At 38.3% G+C, this 23,414-nt stretch overlaps 1 protein-coding gene across 3 annotated transcripts in view; it reads left to right on the plus strand.

Annotated features, from left to right (window-relative positions):
* The window catches only part of TTC28 (tetratricopeptide repeat domain 28), a 365,189-nt gene that overhangs the window by 195,177 nt on the left and 146,598 nt on the right, over positions 1 to 23,414 (plus strand). For all 3 annotated transcript variants that reach the window (XM_072146640.1, XM_072146649.1, XM_072146660.1), the window contains one exon: positions 18,084 to 18,591. In XM_072146640.1, coding sequence (XP_072002741.1) covers positions 18,084 to 18,591 — 508 coding nt within the window. The remainder of the gene's footprint in view (positions 1 to 18,083; positions 18,592 to 23,414) is intronic.

Raw genomic sequence — 23,414 nt, forward strand, 5'->3', positions numbered from 1 at the left:
AAGCTATTTGCAGATGTTGACCCTGGGACTTGAACCCAGGTCCCCAGCGCTGCAAGGCTGTAGTGCTAACCACTGAGCCACCCATAATAGTAGTAATAATGGCTCCTGCACCTGGTTGTCCATCACATGACCATGATTTCCATGATTAACAGAAGTAAACATAGAAGCTTTCTATAGAAGGACAGAAAGCAGAGATATAGAAAACCATGAGGATTTGATACACAAAGTATATTGGAAAATTGTTCCATACCCAAGTAATATCAATTATTTGCTGAAAGTGGACAACCCCTTTAAGTTACAGTGAGAGTTTAGGATAGAATAGAGAATGTCCCCTCGATGTGTTGTTTTCTTCAGTTTCTACCACTGATTTGCATAATGTAAATAATAATCTTAGAAATGAAACAAAATCAAAGTGCTATTCCATTTCCAATCACCAAATTCAGTGTTTAGACATATTTTACGTTCAGTTACTTGGGATCTGAGCCAGAGGAAAATGTTGGGTAGTACTGAGGAGGTCTAGTAGATGTACTCGCTCTTGTATATTTATTTAATTATAGAATGCATAGCAAACACAGTGTCAGAATAGAATATGAATTTTAAGCTTGTAGGAAGTGGAGGTTTCTCATTTTCCTTTTTCTTATAAAGGGAAAATAATGAATATACAGGATCTGAGTAAACATTACAAATGAAAATGAACTCCTACATAACTGATGTACATGGATAGAATATGGAAAGATTGCTTGATAACTAGAACATTATAAACATGCCAGGCTTAAATGTTTGGAGAATAGTCTCACATCCACAAGGTCCTGGTACTGAGCAGCATGCAGAGTGCAAATGTGCAGGTATTAGGGCATGTGCTTGGGGCACCTCCGGAACACACCTCCCCTGTACTCCTGCTGCAGTAAATAGCCGCCATGAAATAAACATTTCCCCTGCAATGGCTGCTGCAGCTATAATGGCTGGCTGCCTTCTCAAAGCTTTCACTCCTAAATAAAGTTTTCTATATTTAGACACAATTCTGGTGGAATTATGGGTAACTTCATTAGATTGTGAAAGCACATGTTGCAATCCATGGCTTGAAAGGAATTTCTATTTCACACATGGTAATGGATAAAGACCTTTTAAGAGGTGTCCCCAATATTTTCATTTATTGTCTAATTACCACTATACCACTACAGTGGCAGCAGCCATAGCAGCCGCTATGTGGCCCACAGTGTCTGGGGGCCCCGTAATTCTACCTGACACTAAAGAATGGAGGATGTGCAGCATTATATACATATTAGGACACATTTACTAAGGTCCTTGCGCCAGTTTTCTGGCGACCTTTGCATGTTCTTTTATATGCAAACTGCTTGCACATGTATTTAAGAAGTGTCCGCGCCATATTTGTGTCGCATGCAACCCTTTTGTGGCAGCTGTACTTTTTTTCACAAGACACAAAGGGGTGTGCCACATTTGTCGTGCAAAGTCCAACAGAAATGTGTTGCACACCCTATGTTAAATGGTGTACTCTGTCAGAGCAGTGCAGGGAGTGTCAGAATCATGCAGAATGGGCACCACAATTCATGAATCTGGCGCAACCTGCACACTTTACAGGCAAACAGCACAAAGTACAGTTTACACTGTTTTTAGTAAATATGCCCCATTATGCTGCACATTGTACAGCATAATATGTATATGGCATACAGTAAATGTGATGTATAAATGCTGTATATGTGTGTGTATCTGTAATGTGTATATGCTGTATGTTTATATGGTGTATATAGACTGTATGGGGCATATTTATCATACGCTGGTGCTCGTGCACCAGCATATGATAGCCCCACCGCTGCATGTTTGCAACGGCATACATCAAGAGGCTTCTGCCTCTTGATGTATCGGGGCAGCCAGCTGCGCAGCGTTTATCCTACGCATAGAAAAAAACGCAGCCGAGGACTTTTCACATATGAAAAGTCGCCGGCAGCAGCGAGTGTGCCGGAGCGGGGACAGTAACGCCCCGCACCGGCCCACTCCCGGCCGGCTGCGCCCTCCGCACGGCCGGCCGCGCCCCCCTTCACGCCCCTTTATGCCCCCCTGGCGTGAAGGTGGTGGATCAGGGCAAATAATCGCAAGTGCTAGCACTGGCATGGCGCAGAGGTAAATATGCCCCTATGTGTACATACATGCTGTATGTCTGTATATGGCACTGTATGTATATGTGATGTATATATGCTCTATATGTGTGCAAGTGTATAAATGTGTGTATGAGTGAAGAAATGTATGTTTATGTATAAAGGTATTTAAATGTGTGTGTTTATATGAGTGTTATATGCATATATCCATTCAGAAGTCTGTTATGAGGCCCTGTCTCTCCTAGTTATGTCTCATCCAAACTTCTGACTTCCTAGTCTGCTAAAATTTACTCTAAATTCTGCCTTGCTAGGAAGATGGCATTTATGTGTGAAATTACTTAGAAACTGGTGAAAATGGTGAGGCAAGTATTAAGTCACGGGAAGAAAATAGGGCTGCTTCACAGTGGCACCATGCCCCATGTCATATACCTTGTGTCCTCTATACATGGGCTCAACACAGTACTACTACTAGGCTTGGACTGATGAATCCATTGGTGGGCCGGAACCTCCCGCATGACTCACAGATATAACAGGGCCATCAGCAGGTTACTTACTCGGTGTTGGCCAAAACGGTCTAAGGGATTTGCTTCTTAATAAGAACTCTGTTGTTAAAGAAGAAATATGATGATGTGAGGCTATAAGAGGCTATAGGTTTCCATCATTAGTATATTAATTTTATTCATGTCATCTAATTGACACAAAGGTTAGTTTTATTTTTGTTTATACATGCATAACTATATCTCATCTTTACAGAAATACCCCACTTCATCTTCTTTATACAGCTTTGTGAAGCAGGAGGTCACCTTCAGGTTCAGGAATTATTACCTGCCAGTGGCAGGCGTAAAGATGTCTGCCAGCCAAGTAATAAGTAGAATTTGGAATGTGACCGCAATATTTTATTTATTGTCTGCGCCATACATTTTACATGGCCATGTTCTATAAGAATTCAAGGCGCTTACCTCCTTTGGAGCCTATACAATATAGGTGCTTTTAAAATGTTTCTATGTAAATTTTGTTATTTTGTTGTCCAACCTTTTAGTCTACAAAAAAGACGACTAAGAGGGGACATGATTAATTTATTTAAATATATGAATGATCCTCGCAAAAAAAATATGGTGGAAATTTGTTCCAGGTTAAATCAAATCAAAAGAAAAGGGGGCACTGTCTCCATCTGGAGAAAACAAGGTGTAATCATCAGAGGCGACAGGGCTTTTTTACTATGAGAACTGTCAATCTGTGGAGTAGCCTGTCTCAGGCGCTGGTCACAGTAGGAACAGCAGAGAGCTTCAAGAAGGGTCTAGATGCCTTTTTACATCGTAATAAAATTGACGGTCATGTTATATAGAATTGTTTCCCCTAAATCCCTTCCTCATCCAATCCCTTCCCTTGCTTGGTTGAACTTTATGGACATGTATCTTTTTTCAACCGTACAAACTTTGTAACTATGTAACCTATTTTTAACTAGTTTTTTTTTTTTTTTTATTTGACCACGTTAACCCCTTAACGCTCTGTGCGGTAGCTCTGCGGCGCAGAGGTATAAGGAGTGTATGTAGAGGGCTCACGGGCTGAGTCCTCTTCATACAAGGGTGAGGGTTTTTGCATATTGCAGAAAACCTCCACCGCTAATAACCCCGGTCAGTGCTTGCACCGATCGCGGCTATTAACGCCTTTGCCGGCGGCGTTTAAAAGACGGCGGCGCGCGGGCGCGGCCATCTTTATTACGATCGCCGCGCCCCCAACCTTAATGGGGGGGCGGCGATCGGTTGCCATGGTAGCCTCAGGTCTTCGTTTGACCCGAGGCTATCTGGCTTCTGCTGATTCGTTACAATGAGCCAGTGGCTCATTGTAATAAATGTGCTGTAAATGCCCGATCTATCAAAATATAAAAGCGGTTACGGCCGGGGGTGACCTCCGAGGCGGGAAATGGTGCCCAAATGTCCGAAATGCGACTTTTACACCTTTTTACATCACATAAAAAATGAAATAAAAAATGATCAAAATGTCACACAGACCTCAAAATGTTAGCAATGAAAACGTCGGCTCATTTCGCAAAAAATGACCCCTCACACATCTCCGTGCGCCAAAGTATGAAAAAGTTATTAGCGTCAGAAGATGGCAAAAATGTTTTTTTCTTTTTTGTACACATTCGTTTAATTTTTGAAAATGTATTAAAACACAATAAAACCTATATAAATTTGGTATCACCACGATCGCACCGAACCAAAGAATAAAGCTGAGGTGTTATTTGGAGCGCACAGTCAAAGTCGGAAAAACTGAGCCCACATGCAGTTTTTTTCAATTTTTCCACATTTGGAATTTTTTTTCAGTACACGGCATGTTAAAATAAATAACATTACGGGAAAGTTAATTTTTTTACGCACAAAATAAGCCCTCACACAGGTCTGTACACGTAAAAATGAAAAAGTTATGGATTTTTGAAGTTGGAGAGCTAGAAATGAGCGGAAAAACCCTGCGTCCTTAAGGGGTTAATCACCTCTGGTACCAATTCTATAGGAGCTTTTCCAATGACATATGGACACATACATTGGTTAGGTTGCTCAGTTGTTTCAGAACGAAAATATTTTGTGCAATTTCAACAACAACCAAAAGCCCCAAATCATACCGGAAATGATAGGTTTACAACCTATATGTTAAGCATTGGTTTTGGAGTTTCAGTATAAAGAAAGTACCAATCAAAAATGTCATGTACATGTATCTACTTTAGGCTCTAATTCTCACTAGTACTAGTACTGGGTGAACATTAGTTGCTATCATGTTTCCTATAGACATCCACTATGTAGAAACATATACAGCAGTAGTGATCAGAGCTAATCACTGTGGAAGGATAGAAAACTTACTTTCATCTGCAGCTGCCTCTCTTTGCCTCCTATCATTTGATATTTATTACTTAGTGGTGTCTCCTACAAGATGTGTTGGAGTTAATGACTCTTTTGGAATAAAGAGGTAAATCAGCTTGCAGCTGAATGTATATAAATGTTTAAAGGTTTGTATACATTTTGAAACTTACCTACCTACCCAATAGGTGATAAAGATTTAAACTAATTAGACCAGCAGTTAAGGACATCTACTACAGAATCAAAGATTGTAAAACAATCATACATATATGCTGGTGCGTGCCCCCTCTGGCAGGATCGTCCCTTCTTTTAGGTTCTTATGCCCTGTTTTTACAAAAGAAAAGGCTTGTAATTATGCATATTAGCCTATAGGGGCTCTGGGGCCATAGGTGTTAATGGAGCCTGGATGCCCCTTTTGGCTGATTTGCATATTTTTTTAAAGCATATTCTTTAGAGCATAAGAAGCTTAAAGAAGAACAGGTCCTACAAGAGGAGGCACACACCTGCATGTCTGTGTGCTTGGTTTACAATCCTTGATTCTGGTTGTAGATGTCCTTTAAGTTTGCAGGCTTACACTCTATTCATCTTCATTGGACTGCCATAGATAGACATACAGACCCCAAACAAACCTTTCTCTGACTTTTTAACTTAGGTTATAACTTACTAAGTAGCAGCAGGAACGAACAGCCTGTCTTCATCCACCAAGTGATCTATCACACCCATAATTATCAGCTTAAGCCTTCCTATCTATCCTTTCTCTGTCCATAGAGCCAACTCTGTCCCTGCACACAGCATCCCTCTCTCTCGCTATGCTTGTAATGACTGAGAGTCAAAACATTGAATATTTCTCTGATGAATAAAGAGAACACTTGATTCACTGGACTTCACCGGAGTGCTGCTGCTTCTTCCTTTATTGGTTCTTCCTGGATCCATGAAGCTGGGATCTTCTTGCTGAGAGCAGTCACAATGATGTAATCAGGTCCAGATAGGGAAAATTTGGATTCTATGTGACAACTTGTGTTTCTCCATATGCTCGGTCAGTAAACAAATGGTGGAGATGGCGCAGTATCAGGCATTTTGTGATGTAGTGTTCCCAGGCTTTTTATTTCTGTATTCAGCCTTGTATGAACCACCATTTTAGGAAAATCATGAATGAAATTCAAGCTTGTTAAAAACCAAAGTTCTCCTGAAGTACAGATTGAATTCCACTATATCGAAACGCTTTACTCTTCTCAAGTTATAAGTTCAAAACTTGGTAGAACCCCCTTAAAGAAACTGCACCCCTTAGAATTAACTGATGATTATAGGTCTGGAAACTGCAACTCCTGGCAATTGGAAATCATTGTAAACATCCACCAATTTCCCATATATTTCCCATGTTTCATAATAAAAATAAAAATTTCCACAATGCCTATGAAGAGAATTGTCATTGATAACTAAGAATTATCTTTATGTATAGAAATAACTATTCTGGTAGGCAAACAAAGCAGAAAAATGAGAAATCCAATGGTATAGGTGTTTTCTAATTGAAACAGCTAATTACAATTATTTCATAAATTAGTTGATGGAGCTATTTCGATTATTTAGCTGCTTCATTGTAATAATTGCAATTAATTTCGGCTAGCTTGTTCTATTTAAAGCTACATGCATACATTTCTTCACTTCACACATTCCAGCTTTAATTGCTGTCTCCATTGACACAGAGGTTAACCAAATTGTTCTCATGAATTATTCATGGGATGCACTGATTATTATGGCATAATTTTTTCCACTAAAATACAGACCAACTGGAGCTGAAATATATGCTCTTAGCAATTTCTGACAGACTCATTTGGAAATTTTCCTGCATGTTTTCCAGATTTTTTGCTCTAATAATCACAATCTTATGTTGAAACACAAATTTATGGATCATCCATACATCAAATGAGATATTGCTGTAGAAAGCTATTTAGGATATCAATTTGAAGAGTCATTTGAGAGTAACATGTAGATGTCCAACTGACGTATATAATGTGATCTCATCCTGTAAGTTACTGTAGATTTAATCCAAATGCATAAATAGGAATGGTGATTGTCTGTAAATATACAATAGCAAAAAAAGAGAAAAGAAAAAGTTGTGAAACATGACATTTTATGTGTATACAAGTAGATTAAGAAAATAAAAACACTCCCATGGGAAATATATAGAGCAGGATGGATGACAGAAAAGTGGGAGACAGCCATGTTACAAATAAAGTAAAGGAAGGCATCCATGTTACACATCGCATAGAGACATGCATCTATGTTACAAATAAACTAGCGACAAGTAGCTGTGTTACGAATTATCTAGAATCAGGCTAAATGTTACACACAAACAAGAGACAGGCAGCCATGTTATGAATAAACTAGGGACTGCCATGTTACACATCACCTAGAGATGGACTGCCATGTTACACATCACCTAGAGATGGACTGCCATGTTACACATCACCTAGAGATGGACAGCCATGTTACACATCACCTAGAGATGGACTACCATGTTACACATCACCTAGAGATGGACAGCCATGTTACACATCACCTAGAGATGGACTGCCATGTTACACATCACCTAGAGATGGACAGCCATGTTACACATCACCTAGAGATGGACTGCCATGTTACACATCACCTAGAGATGGACTGCCATGTTACACATCACCTAGAGATGGACAGCCATGTTACACATCACCTAGAGATGGACTGCCATGTTACACATCACCTAGAGATGGACTGCCATGTTACACATCACCTAGAGATTGACTGCCATGTTACACATCACCTAGAGATGGACAGCCATGTTACACATCACCTAAAGATGGACTGCCACGTTACACATCACCTAGAGATGGACAGCCATGTTACACATCACCTAGAGATGGGCAGCCATGTTACACATCACCTAGAGATGGACAGCCATGTTATACATGACCTAGAGATGGACAGCCATGTTACACATCACCTAGAGATGGACTGCCATGTTACACATCACCTAGAGATGGACTGCCATGTTACACATCACCTAGAGATGGACTACCATGTTACACATCACCTAGAGATGGACAGCCATGTTACACATCACCTAGAGATGGACTGCCATGTTACACATCACCTAGAGATGGACAGCCATGTTACACATCACCTAGAGATGGACTGCCATGTTACACATCACCTAGAGATGGACTGCCATGTTACACATCACCTAGAGATGGACAGCCATGTTACACATCACCTAGAGATGGACTGCCATGTTACACATCACCTAGAGATGGACTGCCATGTTACACATCACCTAGAGATTGACTGCCATGTTACACATCACCTAGAGATGGACAGCCATGTTACACATCACCTAAAGATGGACTGCCACGTTACACATCACCTAGAGATGGACAGCCATGTTACACATCACCTAGAGATGGGCAGCCATGTTACACATCACCTAGAGATGGACAGCCATGTTATACATGACCTAGAGATGAACTGCCATGTTACACATCACCTAGAGATGGACTGCCATGTTACACATCACCTAGAGATGGACTGCCATGTTACACATCACCTAGAGATGGACAGCCATGTTACACATCACCTAGAGATGGACTGCCATGTTACACATCACCTAGAGATTGACTGCCATGTTACACATCACCTAGAGATGGACTGCCATGTTACACATCACCTAGAGATTGACTGCCATGTTACACATCACCTAGAGATGGACAGCCATGTTACACATCACCTAGAGATGGACTGCCATGTTACACATCACCTAGAGATGGACTGCCATGTTACACATCACCTAGAGATGGACAGCCATGTTACACATCATCTAGAGATTGACTGCCATGTTACACATCACCTAGAGATGGACAGCCATGTTACACATCACCTAGAGATGGACTGCCATGTTACACATCACCTAGAGATTGACTGCCATGTTACACATCACCTAGAGATGGACAGCCATGTTACACATCACCTAGAGATGGGCAGCCATGTTACACATCACCTAGAGATGGACAGCCATGTTACACATCACCTAGAGATGGACAGCCATGTTATACATCACCTAGAGATGGACTGCCATGTTACACATCACCTAGAGATGGACAGCCATGTCACACATCACCTAGAGATGGACAGCCATGTCACACATCACCTAGAGATGGACAGCCATGTTACACATTACCTAGAGATGGACAGCCATGTTACACATCACCTAGAGATGGACAGCCATGTTACCCATCACCTAGAGATGGACAGCCATGTTACACATCACCTAGAGATGGACAGCCATGTCACACATCACCTAGAGATGGACTACCATGTTGCACATCACCTAGAGATGGGCAGCCATGTTACACATCACCTAGAGATGGACTGCCATGTTATACATGACCTAGAGATGGACTGCCACGTTACACATCACCTAGAGATGGACAGCCATGTTACACATCACCTAGAGATGGACAGCCATGTTACACATCACCTAGAGATGGACAGCCATGTTACACATCACCTAGAGATGGACTGCCATGTTACACATCACCTAGAGATGGACTGCCATGTTACACATCACCTAGAGATTGACTGCCATGTTACACATCACCTAGAGATGGACAGCCATGTTACACATCACCTAGAGATGGACTGCCATGTTACACATCACCTAGAGATGGACTGCCATGTTACACATCACCTAGAGATGGACAGCCATGTTACACATCATCTAGAGATTGACTGCCATGTTACACATCACCTAGAGATGGACTGCCATGTTACACATCACCTAGAGATGGACTGCCATGTTACACATCACCTAGAGATTGACTGCCATGTTACACATCACCTAGAGATGGACAGCCATGTTACACATCACCTAGAGATGGGCAGCCATGTTACACATCACCTAGAGATGGGCAGCCATGTTACACATCACCTAGAGATGGACAGCCATGTCACACATCACCTAGAGATGGACAGCCATGTTACACATTACCTAGAGATGGACAGCCATGTTACACATCACCTAGAGATGGACAGCCATGTTACACATCACCTACAGATGGACAGCCATGTCACACATCACCTAGAGATGGACTACCATGTTGCACATCACCTAGAGATGGGCAGCCATGTTACACATCACCTAGAGATGGACTGCCATGTTATACATGACCTAGAGATGGACTGCCACGTTACACATCACCTAGAGATTGACAGCCATGTTACACATCACCTAGAGATGGACAGCCATGTTACACATCACCTAGAGATGGACTGCCATGTTACACATCACCTAGAGATTGACTGCCATGTTACACATCACCTAGAGATGGACTGACATGTTACACATCACCTAGAGATGGACATCCATGTTACACATCACCTAGAGATGGTCAGCCATGTTACACATCACTTAGAGATGGACAGCCATGTTACACATCACCTAGAGATGGACAGCCATGTTACACATCACCTAGAGATGGACTGCCATGTTACACATCACCTAGAGATGGACTACCATGTTGCAAATAAACTAGAGACAGACAACCATGTTACAAATTAATTTATGAGACAGCCATATTATAAACAGGCAGCCATGTTATACATCACCCAGAAACAGGTTAAAACACAAATAGATAGTTCAGCACTGTTATTCTAAAATTAGCAATGTCCTTTTTTCTTTTATGCTCAGTGGCAGCATTGAAGCACTCAACTATGGTAAATATGAGATTTTTTTATAATATAGAACACAAAAAGGATATAGACTAAATCCTTGGCTGCATCCATGAACTAGCACATTTCCATATTCTATATACAATGTATTGAAAATGGCATTTATTGTCAATTGAAATAGCCGCCTTTGACAAACATAAGTGAAAGTTTTTGTCTACATTACATAAGGCCCAGTTAATATTTTATCTGAAATGGTAAAAATTTTGACAGCATGGCTGTTATGAAATGCATTACAGTAACACTTAATCCCTTGCCAGAATGCTGGATGAATATAAATGAAATGTACATAATGTATCTGTTTTACACAATCACTAGTTATAAATAATTTCATGCTATATACTTTCCATTTTGTGCTTGAAGACACAAAAATCCTTTAATACGTGAAATGACTGTTCTAAATCCGTAAGTACTTTCCGTTCCAAAGACGTAAAATTCACTAATTCTAGACTTTCCAGAAAACTGTATCTTGTCCGACAGGTATACTTGGTTTTAGGTTAGTGAGCTGTTCTAGCACCTGCTACTCTTATAATTCTAAGAATATGTCCGCCATAAAATTAAGGCATTGACTTGATTCTTTAGCTTTGTGATCTTTTTATGGAGGTTTTTAAAATGTTTACATTTTTTAAACAATGATAAATATACAGTGTTTGAATTTTAGGAAATGCACATGGAACTATATGTTGTAGAAGTCCACAAGACTATTGTTGCATTTGACCAATTTTGATTTAATATTATTAACATTAGTCTGTGCTCTGAATTTTGTAATGTAGAGACAATTTTGCTGCACTGTGCATTTAATATAATTATATATATAATATATGCATTTAATATAATTTCATATATGTTTCCATTGGGGTATGGGGTATAACAGAAGCTGCATTGTGGGAGCTTGAAAGGTATTCACAAAAATAATTTCTAAACAACATTTCAGGCACACACTTGGACTGCTTTATAATTTTACATTAAAAGGTAAAACACAACATGCTGCTCCCTAATGTATAACCCAACAGATGGCTTTTCAGAAATTAGCAGGTTTGGATATGGCATTAGTAGAAGTCTTAACGCAAAGTGAGGTGTTTCGTTTATGTAAATCATAAGTATCCATGCAGTGTGTACCGGTAATTCCTAGTATAAAACGAAATTTTTAAAAAAATGCATTCAAAAAGGGAAAAAAAAGTTGGATAATAACCTACTCTACCCAACACAGGAAATACAGATTTTAGAAACTATTGTCGTTTATGTAAAACCTTTATTGTACTGATCTCATCACAGCCTTTTTTTCATTAATCTTTCGCTCCCCACCCAACCCATTTGCAAAGATTTATACCATTTGCTAAGTGATGGTATTTATCCATACCTGCCTTGTACTGGGAATCAGGAAGGCAATTACAAATGTGGTGAAACTGAAGAAAAGTGCTTTTGCGCCATTTTTTTGTGGCCTTGGTTTTACAATGTCCCCTTTGCACTCCAAATAACACCTCTACTTTATTCTTTGGTTCACTATAATCACAGGTCACTAAAAATTTATAAAAGTGTTTTAATACATTTTTAAAAAATAAAAACCATGTGTACTAAATATTTCTTTTTCATTTTGCCATCTTTAGACGCTAATAACTTTTTCATACTTACAGCCATTCGGTGTAAGGTGTCATTTTTTTCAAGATGATCTGACATTCTCATTGCTAGCATTTTGAGGACAGTGCAATCTTTTGATCGCGTTTTGTAAACTTTTTGCAAAAGTGTCGAAAAAGTGTAGTTTTGGACATTTGGTCACTATTTTCTGTTCTGTTTTCTGTATTTTGATAGACCAAAAATTTATGGGACGAGATGTTTCCTAGTATGGCAGGATATGTGGATTTTCCACATGATCTGTCACAATGTGCAAATCACACATTGTAATATATCTACTGAAACGAGACTGTTGCTCCCTGGTGCCATCATGTGGAGCAACAATCTAAACAAAGATGGCTGCGTGTGGCCTTTAAAATGCTGACGGCAACTTAGTCGGCAGCAATCAAAGTCTTAGCGGTGGGTGTTTGCTGCAATAAGCAGCAAACCCCATGTCCACATTCAGCAAACTAGAACAAAACTTGCATAGGATCGGTTGTGGTATATTAAATCAGCAGCCCAACCACTAGAGCACTGTACATACTGGCGACAGAAGTGAACTAGATAAAAAAAATCAGCATCTTCTTAGACTGTCTCCTCTCTAAGACTCTGATATAACAGTTATTTTATGTATTTAAGTGTACCTTTATAACCTATGGTGAAAATGCCAAGTTATTTTCTGTACAGGTTTTCAGACAGTTTATGACAACTGAAAACAAGGGGGTGTCAACTGGGATTAAGACAAACAGATACTAAAAAGACAGGCCAGAGTGTGCACAACAAGCCAGTCATAATACATCTGCTTCAGTATAATTTGCATTTTAGATCCCATTTTTCATTTTTTGGTGTGCTTGCTGTTATTATCCAGTATCTAACCAAGTACTGATTAAGAAATTATATTGGCAGGAATTTATGAAGCCAATTTGGCAAGACTTTTTGCATAATCTGTGGCAAAAAAAAATGACGTGCAACTTATGTATTAAGGCTTTTAGACTTTAGACTTTTTTTTTTACATGTCTTCAAAGGGTGCATGGCCTTCTCGCAAAAGGGCATGGTCAGTTACAAAATAATCCTAGACTGTATGGCACATTGTGGTGCACAGTTTAGACCAGCTAAAAGTCTTAAACTGTGCTAGAATTTACAATGATGATTTTGTTTTCCCAATTATTTGTATTGAGTCAAATGATAAGCATTACAGGTATATAATGACATTTCACATAGACTTAGTTTTCTTTTTCATTGTTCACACTTCTAATCACAAATCATGTTGGGACAGACATAACACAATCATGAATTTGACAGTGTTGACACATTGTAGGTAAACCTTTTCATATCATTGCAAACTATTTTGTATTATTATCATAATATTCCTGTATGCATTTTGCCTGTCTGATTGAGATACAGTATCCGTTTAATTTTGATAAACAGTGCAATTTATCATTAGAGAGGACATTTGTAAATACCTCAAGGTCCCTGTAGATCTAAACACTTTGAAATGAAATTGCAAATCCAAAAACCTAAGCAGACTTTTCCCACTTGTAAGTGGAGAGGTATTTGTGAGGCTCACAGCAAGGTTGGAAATTACTGAGCCATAATTTAATTTAAATAGAAGCCTATCACTTTACCCCAAAATAAGCAAAAATAATATTGATTTTACAGCGCTGTAAGTCATTACAATTTGTCAGCTTTTATGTTGTAATTAAATTGCCTCGGGGAAACCTAGTGTAGTTTTTCAATTTCGGAAGCTGGTACAGGTAGTGTATCTTGCCAACTTCCGCATCTAATTAGCTATAAATTGTATTTTATAGCTAATCTCTTACCTCTCCTTCTTAAAAAGAAAGATTGTTTGTTTATTAATCTCTTACTTTCCAAAAACAGAAAACACCAGGATTTACACAAGAAAATTGTGAGTTGTTTTTTATACAGTCTGCTATAATTGATTGCATCTCCTAACTACTAAGCACTATGCTATGTGTCTTTCTGGCATATTGTTTATTTTGCATAGGGGGAATATATACACAAGGACAATATTGGTTGCTTTATTGTTCTTTGCTTCTGGTGTGACTTTCATAAATAGAAATTGCAGCCATTCTATCTTCCCAAGTTATTTTTAATGGATAGCATTGCCTTCCTTGTGTTATTGTGGTGTTCTGTGAACATTACTGTCTTTTCAAATCATTTATTTAAGGTGCCTGCTCTGTGCTGGAGGCTGTATCATGAACATGTGCCCAGTAACTGCAGGGGCTCCATTTACTTCCAAACAATGCTTTGTCAGAAGGCATTTGAAGGATCTGTTCTGAACATGGCTTCCAATAATGGCACGCCACAATTTAATCAGAATTATGTGGGATCACGGGCATATTAAGGTTTAGTAAGATGCACATCTATATTACTTCTAATTTGTCCCACTGTAGTAGGAAGGATTTGGTGAGTTCAAATTTAAAAATGATAACTTACCCACCAAATAAAAACTTTTTGTGTTGAAAATCTCAGCTGAGGTGCATTATAAAAATTGCCTTTAATATTTATAGGTATCCCTGTTGCAGTGTGATTGCTAACTGGAGGTTGTCCCTGGGTACAATTGAGCAAAAACTCTTTTTTTATTGCAGAAGCCAGTTTCCTATAGATTTGGGCAGTACAATAGTGATTTGTCATTTGCTTATTCTGTCTGTTAAATAGTTTATTCTGATTATTGTCTGAATTATTACTTTTAGCTGGTCCTATGTACATAAAACTTCAATTAAAGCTATTTGCAGTGGGTACAAAGAAGTATTCAGGCCCCTCTAAATATTTCATTCTTTGTTTCATTGCAGCCAATTGGTAAGAACAAAAAAGTTCTTTTTTTTTGCTCATTAATGCAAACTCTGCACCCCTTCTTGACTGAAAAAAATATAAATGTAGATATGTAATATATTTTAATATTTTAAACAAGATTCAGACCCTTACCTGTGACACTTATATTTAACTTACATGTTAACTTATTTCCTTCTGATCTCCCTTGAGATGGTTAGGAAAGGCAGTACATGTCAGAGCACATGAGAATCATGAGGTCTAAGGGACTGTCCAAGCAGTTCAGAGACAGAATTGTGCACACATCAAGGTTACAAAAGTATTTATGCAGCACTCAAGGTTCCTGAGAGCACAGTGGCCTTTATAATACTTAAATGGAAGAAGAGTGGGATGACCACAATTCTACCTCGGCCGTCAAGCCAAACTTTGCCAGCATGAGAAAAGAGAGGTAAAGAAGAACCGCAAGATCGCTGTGGCAGAGCTCCAGAGATTCAGTAGAGAAATTGAAGAAAGTTCCACAAAGTCAACTGCAGCCCTCTACCGTAGGAGCTTTATGGCAGAGTCTGCCGACAGAAAGCCTATAAGCAGTTTGCAAAAAAAAAACCACACTGAGGACTATGAGAACTATGATTCTGTGTTCTGATGAGACGAAGATTGAATGTTTTAGTATTAGAGGGGGTTTTCCACAAAACCACTTAGACCCTATCCACATGATAGGGCCTAACTTGCTGATTGGTGAAGGTCTCAGTGATGAGACCTCCACCCAGTTACCGCTGTTGGACCCCTCTTTGTTCCATGAGATTAATGGAGCAAACGGCCACACATGACCATTCTGCTCTGCTCCATTCATCTCTATAAATGGAGCAGAACGGTCATGCGCGACCTTCTGCTTCAATATTCTTGGGGAGAAATGAGGGGTTTGACGGAGGAAAGCTCGCTCTCTGTACTGGATGATCCAAAACTTAGAGTACATTTATGATTTATCTGCAAACAGACTGCATTGCCCATTGAAGATAAAAAATGTCTTACAGTGTTTGAAATTGCTCTATTTTCTAACCATTTACTGTAGTCATAGTCACTTATTTATCTCATGACTAATCCTTTATTGCAAATCTTATGGCAGCTTTCACTCAAGAAAGATTGTTCTTGTCAAATGTCATTGTTATATCTGCTATAGATAATCATTGTTTATCATGTTTTTATTATGAAGTCTCTTATTAAATCTTTTTTACCTATTGAAGGAAAGTAAATTTAGAGGACACATGATTTTTTACACAGTTTGGAAAGTATACTCCTATTCCTAAAATGCATTCAGAATACTAATTTTGAATGGCTTTATAGAATTTTATTAAATCCATGGAATGTTAGCTATAAGATAAAATATATTACCATTTGGATCCCAACCTTCAAAAAGATGTATATCCATAAAAATAAAAACAGGATAAGATTATTTGATGTTGGACAGGAAATATTACTGGTTAAAATGTAAGGTTTAAATCACTTGGAGGTCCATCAGAAGGTATCACAGAGGACTTTATTTCATATGTTGAAAATATTATGTTGAATAATTATTTCTCTTTCATTTTCTTGAGACATCTTCATTGCTTCTACATAAAATGCATAATTTTCACTACTTCAGTTTAATTTAAGTGTTTAATTTTTATTGTTAACCATGAAAAAGGCAAGATAAGCTCTTCACAGGGCCATGGATTAGGAGTATAATAAAACATAATTCTGGAAGAAATATTATACTTTTATTAATAATAATAATCAAGCTCAAGAGCGATCATCTTCTCCTCCCTGCAAGCTTTCATTGGAGACATCTTCTCATTCTGAAATTCATCTTTTTTATGGCCATTTTTGCAGTATCTTACAGATTAAATTTCTTACTGAACAGGCAAGTCATCCAATGCATTACTTTATATCCCAGCATCAGGCAAACTGCAATTATAGGATGGCAGATATAATAGGTGAAATTTCCGCTGCATTGACCAATGTGTTTTAGGTTTTATATTTCATTTGTATTTAAAGGCAAAAATTATTTTGGTTAGGAATTTTTTTTCAGAAGGTAATATATAACAATACTGCTCATTGTAGTGTGATGTTTGTTTTAAAGTAAATAATTAGCTGTTTTCATGTTGGAAGGTGCTCTACATAACTTTCCCAAAAGCTTGCTTGGCAAAACGTGTATCAGACAAAATAGAGTTTGTGTAAGGCTTGAAAAAGGTTCTGATGAAAAACATAGCCTTCAGTATGTATAGCCAGGGTATTTTACACTTCTTGTGGAAGTTGATCAAGGCTTGAACACTAGTTTTCTTGAATGCGAGCCTTGAAATAATCGTAATTCCTTTCACAAGGCCAAGAATTACTATTATTTTTCGAGCCAATTGACAGGGTAGTGGAGTAGCTTGGCGTGGGGTAGGTGAAGATTATAGCAATTCTATGCCAGACATAGGAGGTCAGAGCCACCTGATATATCTGGTGTGGTGGGAGGGTTTCACAATGGTACCCAATATTGGGGATTTAACAAAAGCTGGTGCATTGTGACCAAGTCTAAGACTAAACACCATAGTCTTAGACTTGGCCACAATGCACCAGCTTTTGTTAAATCCCCAATATTAGGGACCATTTTAAAACTTGAGAACTTTTGTTGGAAAAGAGTTTGAGACTTGCAATAGACATTTACAAACATTCTGTTTCACAACTTGTTTTTCAAATGTTAGAATATCATACAAATAGAAAAGTAGTCCATTATGATAAATCACTTCATGTTTTTTCATGTTTTTATGGTGGTCACATGAAGGTTTTAATATATATTCTCCAGAAAAGATGCCATTCTTAAGCAGCTTATGCCATTAATTTTTCATTGGGAATTTGCCACAATGAATATATTATTTGTATGTTGCCAAAAATGTTGCATTATCATTTACTAAAATGTGCTTTCTTACTTTCACAGGCAGCATCATCTGCCTTAAGCAGCTTGGGACATGTCTACACTGCAATCGGTGATTACCCTAATGCACTGGCGAGCCACAAGCAATGCGTTATCCTGGCTAAACAATCCAAAGATGAACTGTCTGAAGCACGAGAACTAGGAAACATGGGAGCTGTCTACATTGCAATGGGGGACTTTGAGAATGCAGTTCATTGTCATGAACAACATTTAAGGATTGCAAAGGATCTTGGGAACAAGCGGGAAGAGGCCCGGGCATATAGTAACCTTGGCAGTGCCTTTCACTACAGGAGAAACTTTGACAAGGCAATGTCCTACCACAACCATGTTCTGGAACTTGCACAGGAATTATCTGAAAAGTCAATTGAAATGCGTGCTTATGCTGGCTTGGGTCATGCAGCGCGCTGTATGCAGGATTTGGAGAGGGCCAAACAATATCATGAGCAACAACTGTCCATCGCTGAAAGTCTCAAAGATCGTGCAGCAGAGGGTAGAGCTTCTTCCAACTTAGGTAAGTGTCATTACATTTTTATACCATGTTGTCACTCTGCTTTAGTCTCTTTTTTAATTCTTTCCTGCTTCTTGCCCTATGGAAGATATTGGGGAAAGAAGGATTGGACATGTTGGTATTAAATTTGACCAATAATTGTTCTCACAAAAGCCATTGTGAAGTGAATTACTGTTATTAGACATGGGTGAACGAGTCTCATTGACTCTAAATATCTAATGATTGTGGGTGAAGTGCTGGCGTGAGCCAATCAGAATTCAGCCTGCCAGTCTACCACACAATGTATGGGGATGGACAGCATCAAGTAGGTGATCAAAATAAACTGGCAAAAAGAGTATTTTACCAAACCTGAAAATTTGGTGCAGTAACAAACCCAAACACTCACCCCCACCTGTAACACCTCAATGTTTGTCGTGGACCTGAACATTGCAGTTCGGATCTGCTCAGCACTACTAGCTACCAAAATACATGTAAATCTACCTGTACAGTTATTTCAAATGGGAACAAAAGGCAGGTTATTTTAATCGTACCATTTTTGAACATATTTTTTGTATTGTAACATTTACAGTATTTGCTGTTTTTTTAATTCTAATTTAAAACAGAAATGAATGTGAAAAACAGCTGGAAACAAAATCATAAAAAGTTTCTATCCAGCTCACCCCATTGGTTGTCAAGGATTCAAATCAGCAGGTAGAAAGACATAAAGGATTTAGCTTTCCAAAACCAACAATTGTTTCTTTATTAGAACAGTTTTAGATTCACAAACAAATATACAAGGAGGTCATTACCAGCGTATTTTTGGCACTATAAAGTGCCTTTCCTTATGCCATTAGTTGGTCAGTGTTACCTCTTTGTATCTCTGTTTGAGCATTGGAAAATGTTATAATAAAGGAAGCAATCACTGGTTTTCTAAAACTGGATCCAGAACTCTTTTGCAAAAAATCCCCAGTGCATGCAGTGTTTTGCAAAAATTCAAAAATAAAATAAAAATTGCCAGTCAACATTTTTCATTATGTTCAAAATAAATTTAAAAAAATTAGAAAAGACAGCTAAACAAGAGGCAAAATGTAACAAATACCCCTTAAAACTCAATGGATCATCTTCTTTTAAGAAATCTTGGGTGCTTAAAACCTTGTGGTTTTAATACATAGCGACACATTTACATACCCGGTCCGGAGGAGTTCCCGAAAGTGCATTGTCCAAAGACAATGCACTGTGCTAGGATTCAATAAGATCGTGCACCCAATTTCCTGAATGTGTTGCTTCCCCCGAACAGGTCCGCAAGGTTCACCATCTTCCTCCCGGTGTATGTAAGTGCATGTCTTGTGACACAATTTTTAAGTTAAATCCCACGGTTTGTCCGAATCCGTCGGATCGTCTGACGGCCTGCCCCTGATTTGTGTTGCATGAAAGCCGGCACGATTGCACCAAAATCCAGTTGCGTGCGACACAATCACCTGCTAAATACCCAGCGACGCAATCCACAAAAACGTCCTAAAAACAGACTAAAATGCATTCCTTGGACCCTTAGTACATAAGCCTCATAGAATATCGCTCATGCACAATACCAACCCTTGTCCTTACTGATGTGTGACAATGCTGGACACTCAGGGTTAAAGTCACAATTTACTGCTGTGCCTGTTACTAGGCGGTTAGTATACGATTTATGTGACTGGAGAGTCTCCCTAATGAATAATTACAATGAAAATATGTTGACTCTCAGTGTAGTAAGATTATAATTATGATTATGAAAATCCCAGGATTGGTGGTGGTGGCGGCATTGTCAGTGCCATACTACAATGCAGCATGTAAAGTATATATGCTGACGGTATTAAAATTATATTATTACAATATTTGCACAACTAGATGAGTCTTGAATATCTTCAACAATATAGAAACCTAATTTCTTTTTCTGCTTTCTATTTTTTCATGCATGGGCTTCGCAAACATGTAATAAATGAGACTTCTATTAAATTGAATTCAAATGTGCTACATAGTATTTGGTTCCGCCACATGCTGTTGATCAAATGATGCTGCGCTATTCATGAAATTTAATATAAACGTGTCTGGGAATATTAGTAGCACACAGATTTTTTTATTAATATCAGTCTTTGCTTCTCTGTTTAGTTTGCTAGACCAAGACTATTTGGCTGCCTGTAACTCTATTGGGGTTTAGAAGAACTCTTCATTTTTGTGTTTGTGTCTGTCTGTCTGCTCTATAATTTTGGGTGAATGAATATCACACATTCTGTCATATTTTTGGTAAAGAGTATTTTTAATTAACTTCATATTTTTAGGAATTTCTTCTATTTCAACTTCATATATTTTAACCCCTTCATAACCTAGGGTCATTGGTACTGAATTTCCAGTTCTGCTCTGCGCTTCTCTAATTTATGAGATATTTGGAACTGCTTTATCATAATCTATATCAATTTTTAATTCGTTTTTTTCAAGACTTTAACTTATTAACAAAACTTAAAAATGTATAACTATTATGTTATTTATAACGTAATAATTCTATTAATTAAAATTTTATAGAATCAGTAGACAATTAACTAAAAATGTGAAGAAATATGTTATTTTGTCAAATCAACCTTTGTCAAAATATGTTATCAATATGTACAGTGTCAATTCGTCACCATTTCCAGGTACAGAGGCAGAGGGTGCATGTACTTCTGCAAAGTGTCTTCTGCAGCACCTTGTGCACTGTTCATATCTCCTGAATAGAGAAATATAATTCTAGAGTCCTACTTGAGAAAAGAATCTCCCCTGTAAAGTAATATCAGGATTGTCTTTCTAGGTGAAACGCAAGCAGAGTTATCCACTCTTAAAGTTACAATTGGGAATTGAGATCTGTATTTAAAACATACTTTTTACTGTAACTTTAACAGTGGGTATCTACAGAATTGTTTTTCTAGGTGCCATGGTTCAGGAGATATGACTGTTTTAAGTCTGATACTATCATGTTATATTTTATGTATGCTTGCTATCTGCATTGGGCATGTGCAAATAGGACGTATATAAATGTATGGGAGTCGTGAAGGGGTTGAGGGAGTTTTCTGGGATTTTTTATTGACATCTATTCCATATGGTAGTTCGGACGCCCCCATCGATCAGTAAAATATAGATGTGAACCCACCACAAGTAACCAGAAATCTGTACTTCTTAGCGGTTGATGTTTCTCTATTTATATCTCTATATATATATATATATGTATATGTATATTTTTGAATCCTCTGAAAAACATTAGACCGCCATGTCTTTATTTCTGAACAGACACTTATTGCTGTCCACAACAACGAGGTTCTTGTAAGACAAATGTAGGCCAATCCACAGAACATATTATTGAAATGGAGCTGGCAAACCCTCGATTTTAATGACAGAAGCTACTTCAGTTAATTTGTCCTATAATTGAAGAAAATATTTAACAATCTTGTGCCTATTCTTCACATGGTAATTTTTATTCTAATGATGCAGACACCGCTGTGCATATTTATAAAGAGGTTAGCTTTTCTTCCATCAATTACTAGTGTATTACATAAGATACCACACTGGGGATTTACCAGAGCTTGTACACTAGTTTTCTGGCATACAAGCCCAGAAATGGTCACAATTCCTGGCAGAGCGCTACTTCCCCCCTTACACCACCTCCAAGCCAAGTGAACATGTAAAGGTGCAAAAGTTGCTGTTCCTGGTGGCATTGTGGGCTGGAGCAGGGCGTTCTTGCCTTGTGCTGCGCACTAGCTGTGGCCTGTGTCTGGCACAGGTTATAGCACAATTCTAAGCCAGGAAGGAGCCAGAAGTACAGCTCATGTCTATAAATGAATACAAGAACAGCATATACTGTAGTACTAAAGGAGACTGACTATAAATTCAATGATAACAAACATTTTTATAAATGACTGTTTGAAGTGAATAAGTGTACACTATTAATATATCATATTACATTAAATATATTACATTCAATATTTTAACCGGCCGATTTTTTTGTTTTTAACACAATAGTCTATGGAGAGGGAGGAATAAGTTAAGAGACTCACAAACTACGGTTTCTTTGGCTATACTTTGCATGCATAACTCTAATATATCTAGTAAGACAATGTTCTACCACTGTTCAGAAAGCACCATTAAATGACTTGTTATCCAGCAGCAACCTGTAGATTCGTGTGTGAGTGTGAATTCAGATACAGTTGCTATGAGCTAGCTAAGATGAGCTAAGCAAAGTAATGGATGTGGAAAGCTACCTGACCATTGAAAAAGGAAACATAATTCTTTAATAAGATATATTGCAGTGATCCACCGCAATGCACATGAATGTTAGGGCAATTATTGGCTCAGAGAAGCCCTTCTGATGTCCGAGAAGGGAGCTGCACAGGGCATCTGTTTGCCCATACTGCAGGCACTCTGTCTGCCACATATATTGTGTTAATATTCTATTGGAACAATATATAATAAATGTGAATGTAACTGGATTACCCAAATAGAAGTGATATAGAAGTGGTATTAATAGAGTCTAGACCAAACTTGATAGTTCACTATAGCATCCACTGCTGAATGTCGGTTTAACAACTTGCTTTATATAATGAAGGAGCAGTGCTTGGGTGGTGGCATACTATAGACATGGATTTTATTCAATGCTGTCCCTAGAACAGAACCCCATGTTACTGTCCCCTTATTGTGGCACTTATATCTTTAACAAATTCCCATTTTGTGTCCTAGGATTTTACAATATATTGAATTAAAATGTTTCAGAGGCAGCTTTAGGTACTGCAGTCAGGCCAGCAGTTGGTTAAACCCAGATCTAAAGTATTGATAAAACCATATTG

The sequence above is a fragment of the Engystomops pustulosus genome, chromosome 1 (assembly GCF_040894005.1).
Source record: "Engystomops pustulosus chromosome 1, aEngPut4.maternal, whole genome shotgun sequence".
In the NCBI taxonomy this organism is placed as follows: Eukaryota; Metazoa; Chordata; class Amphibia; order Anura; family Leptodactylidae; genus Engystomops; species Engystomops pustulosus.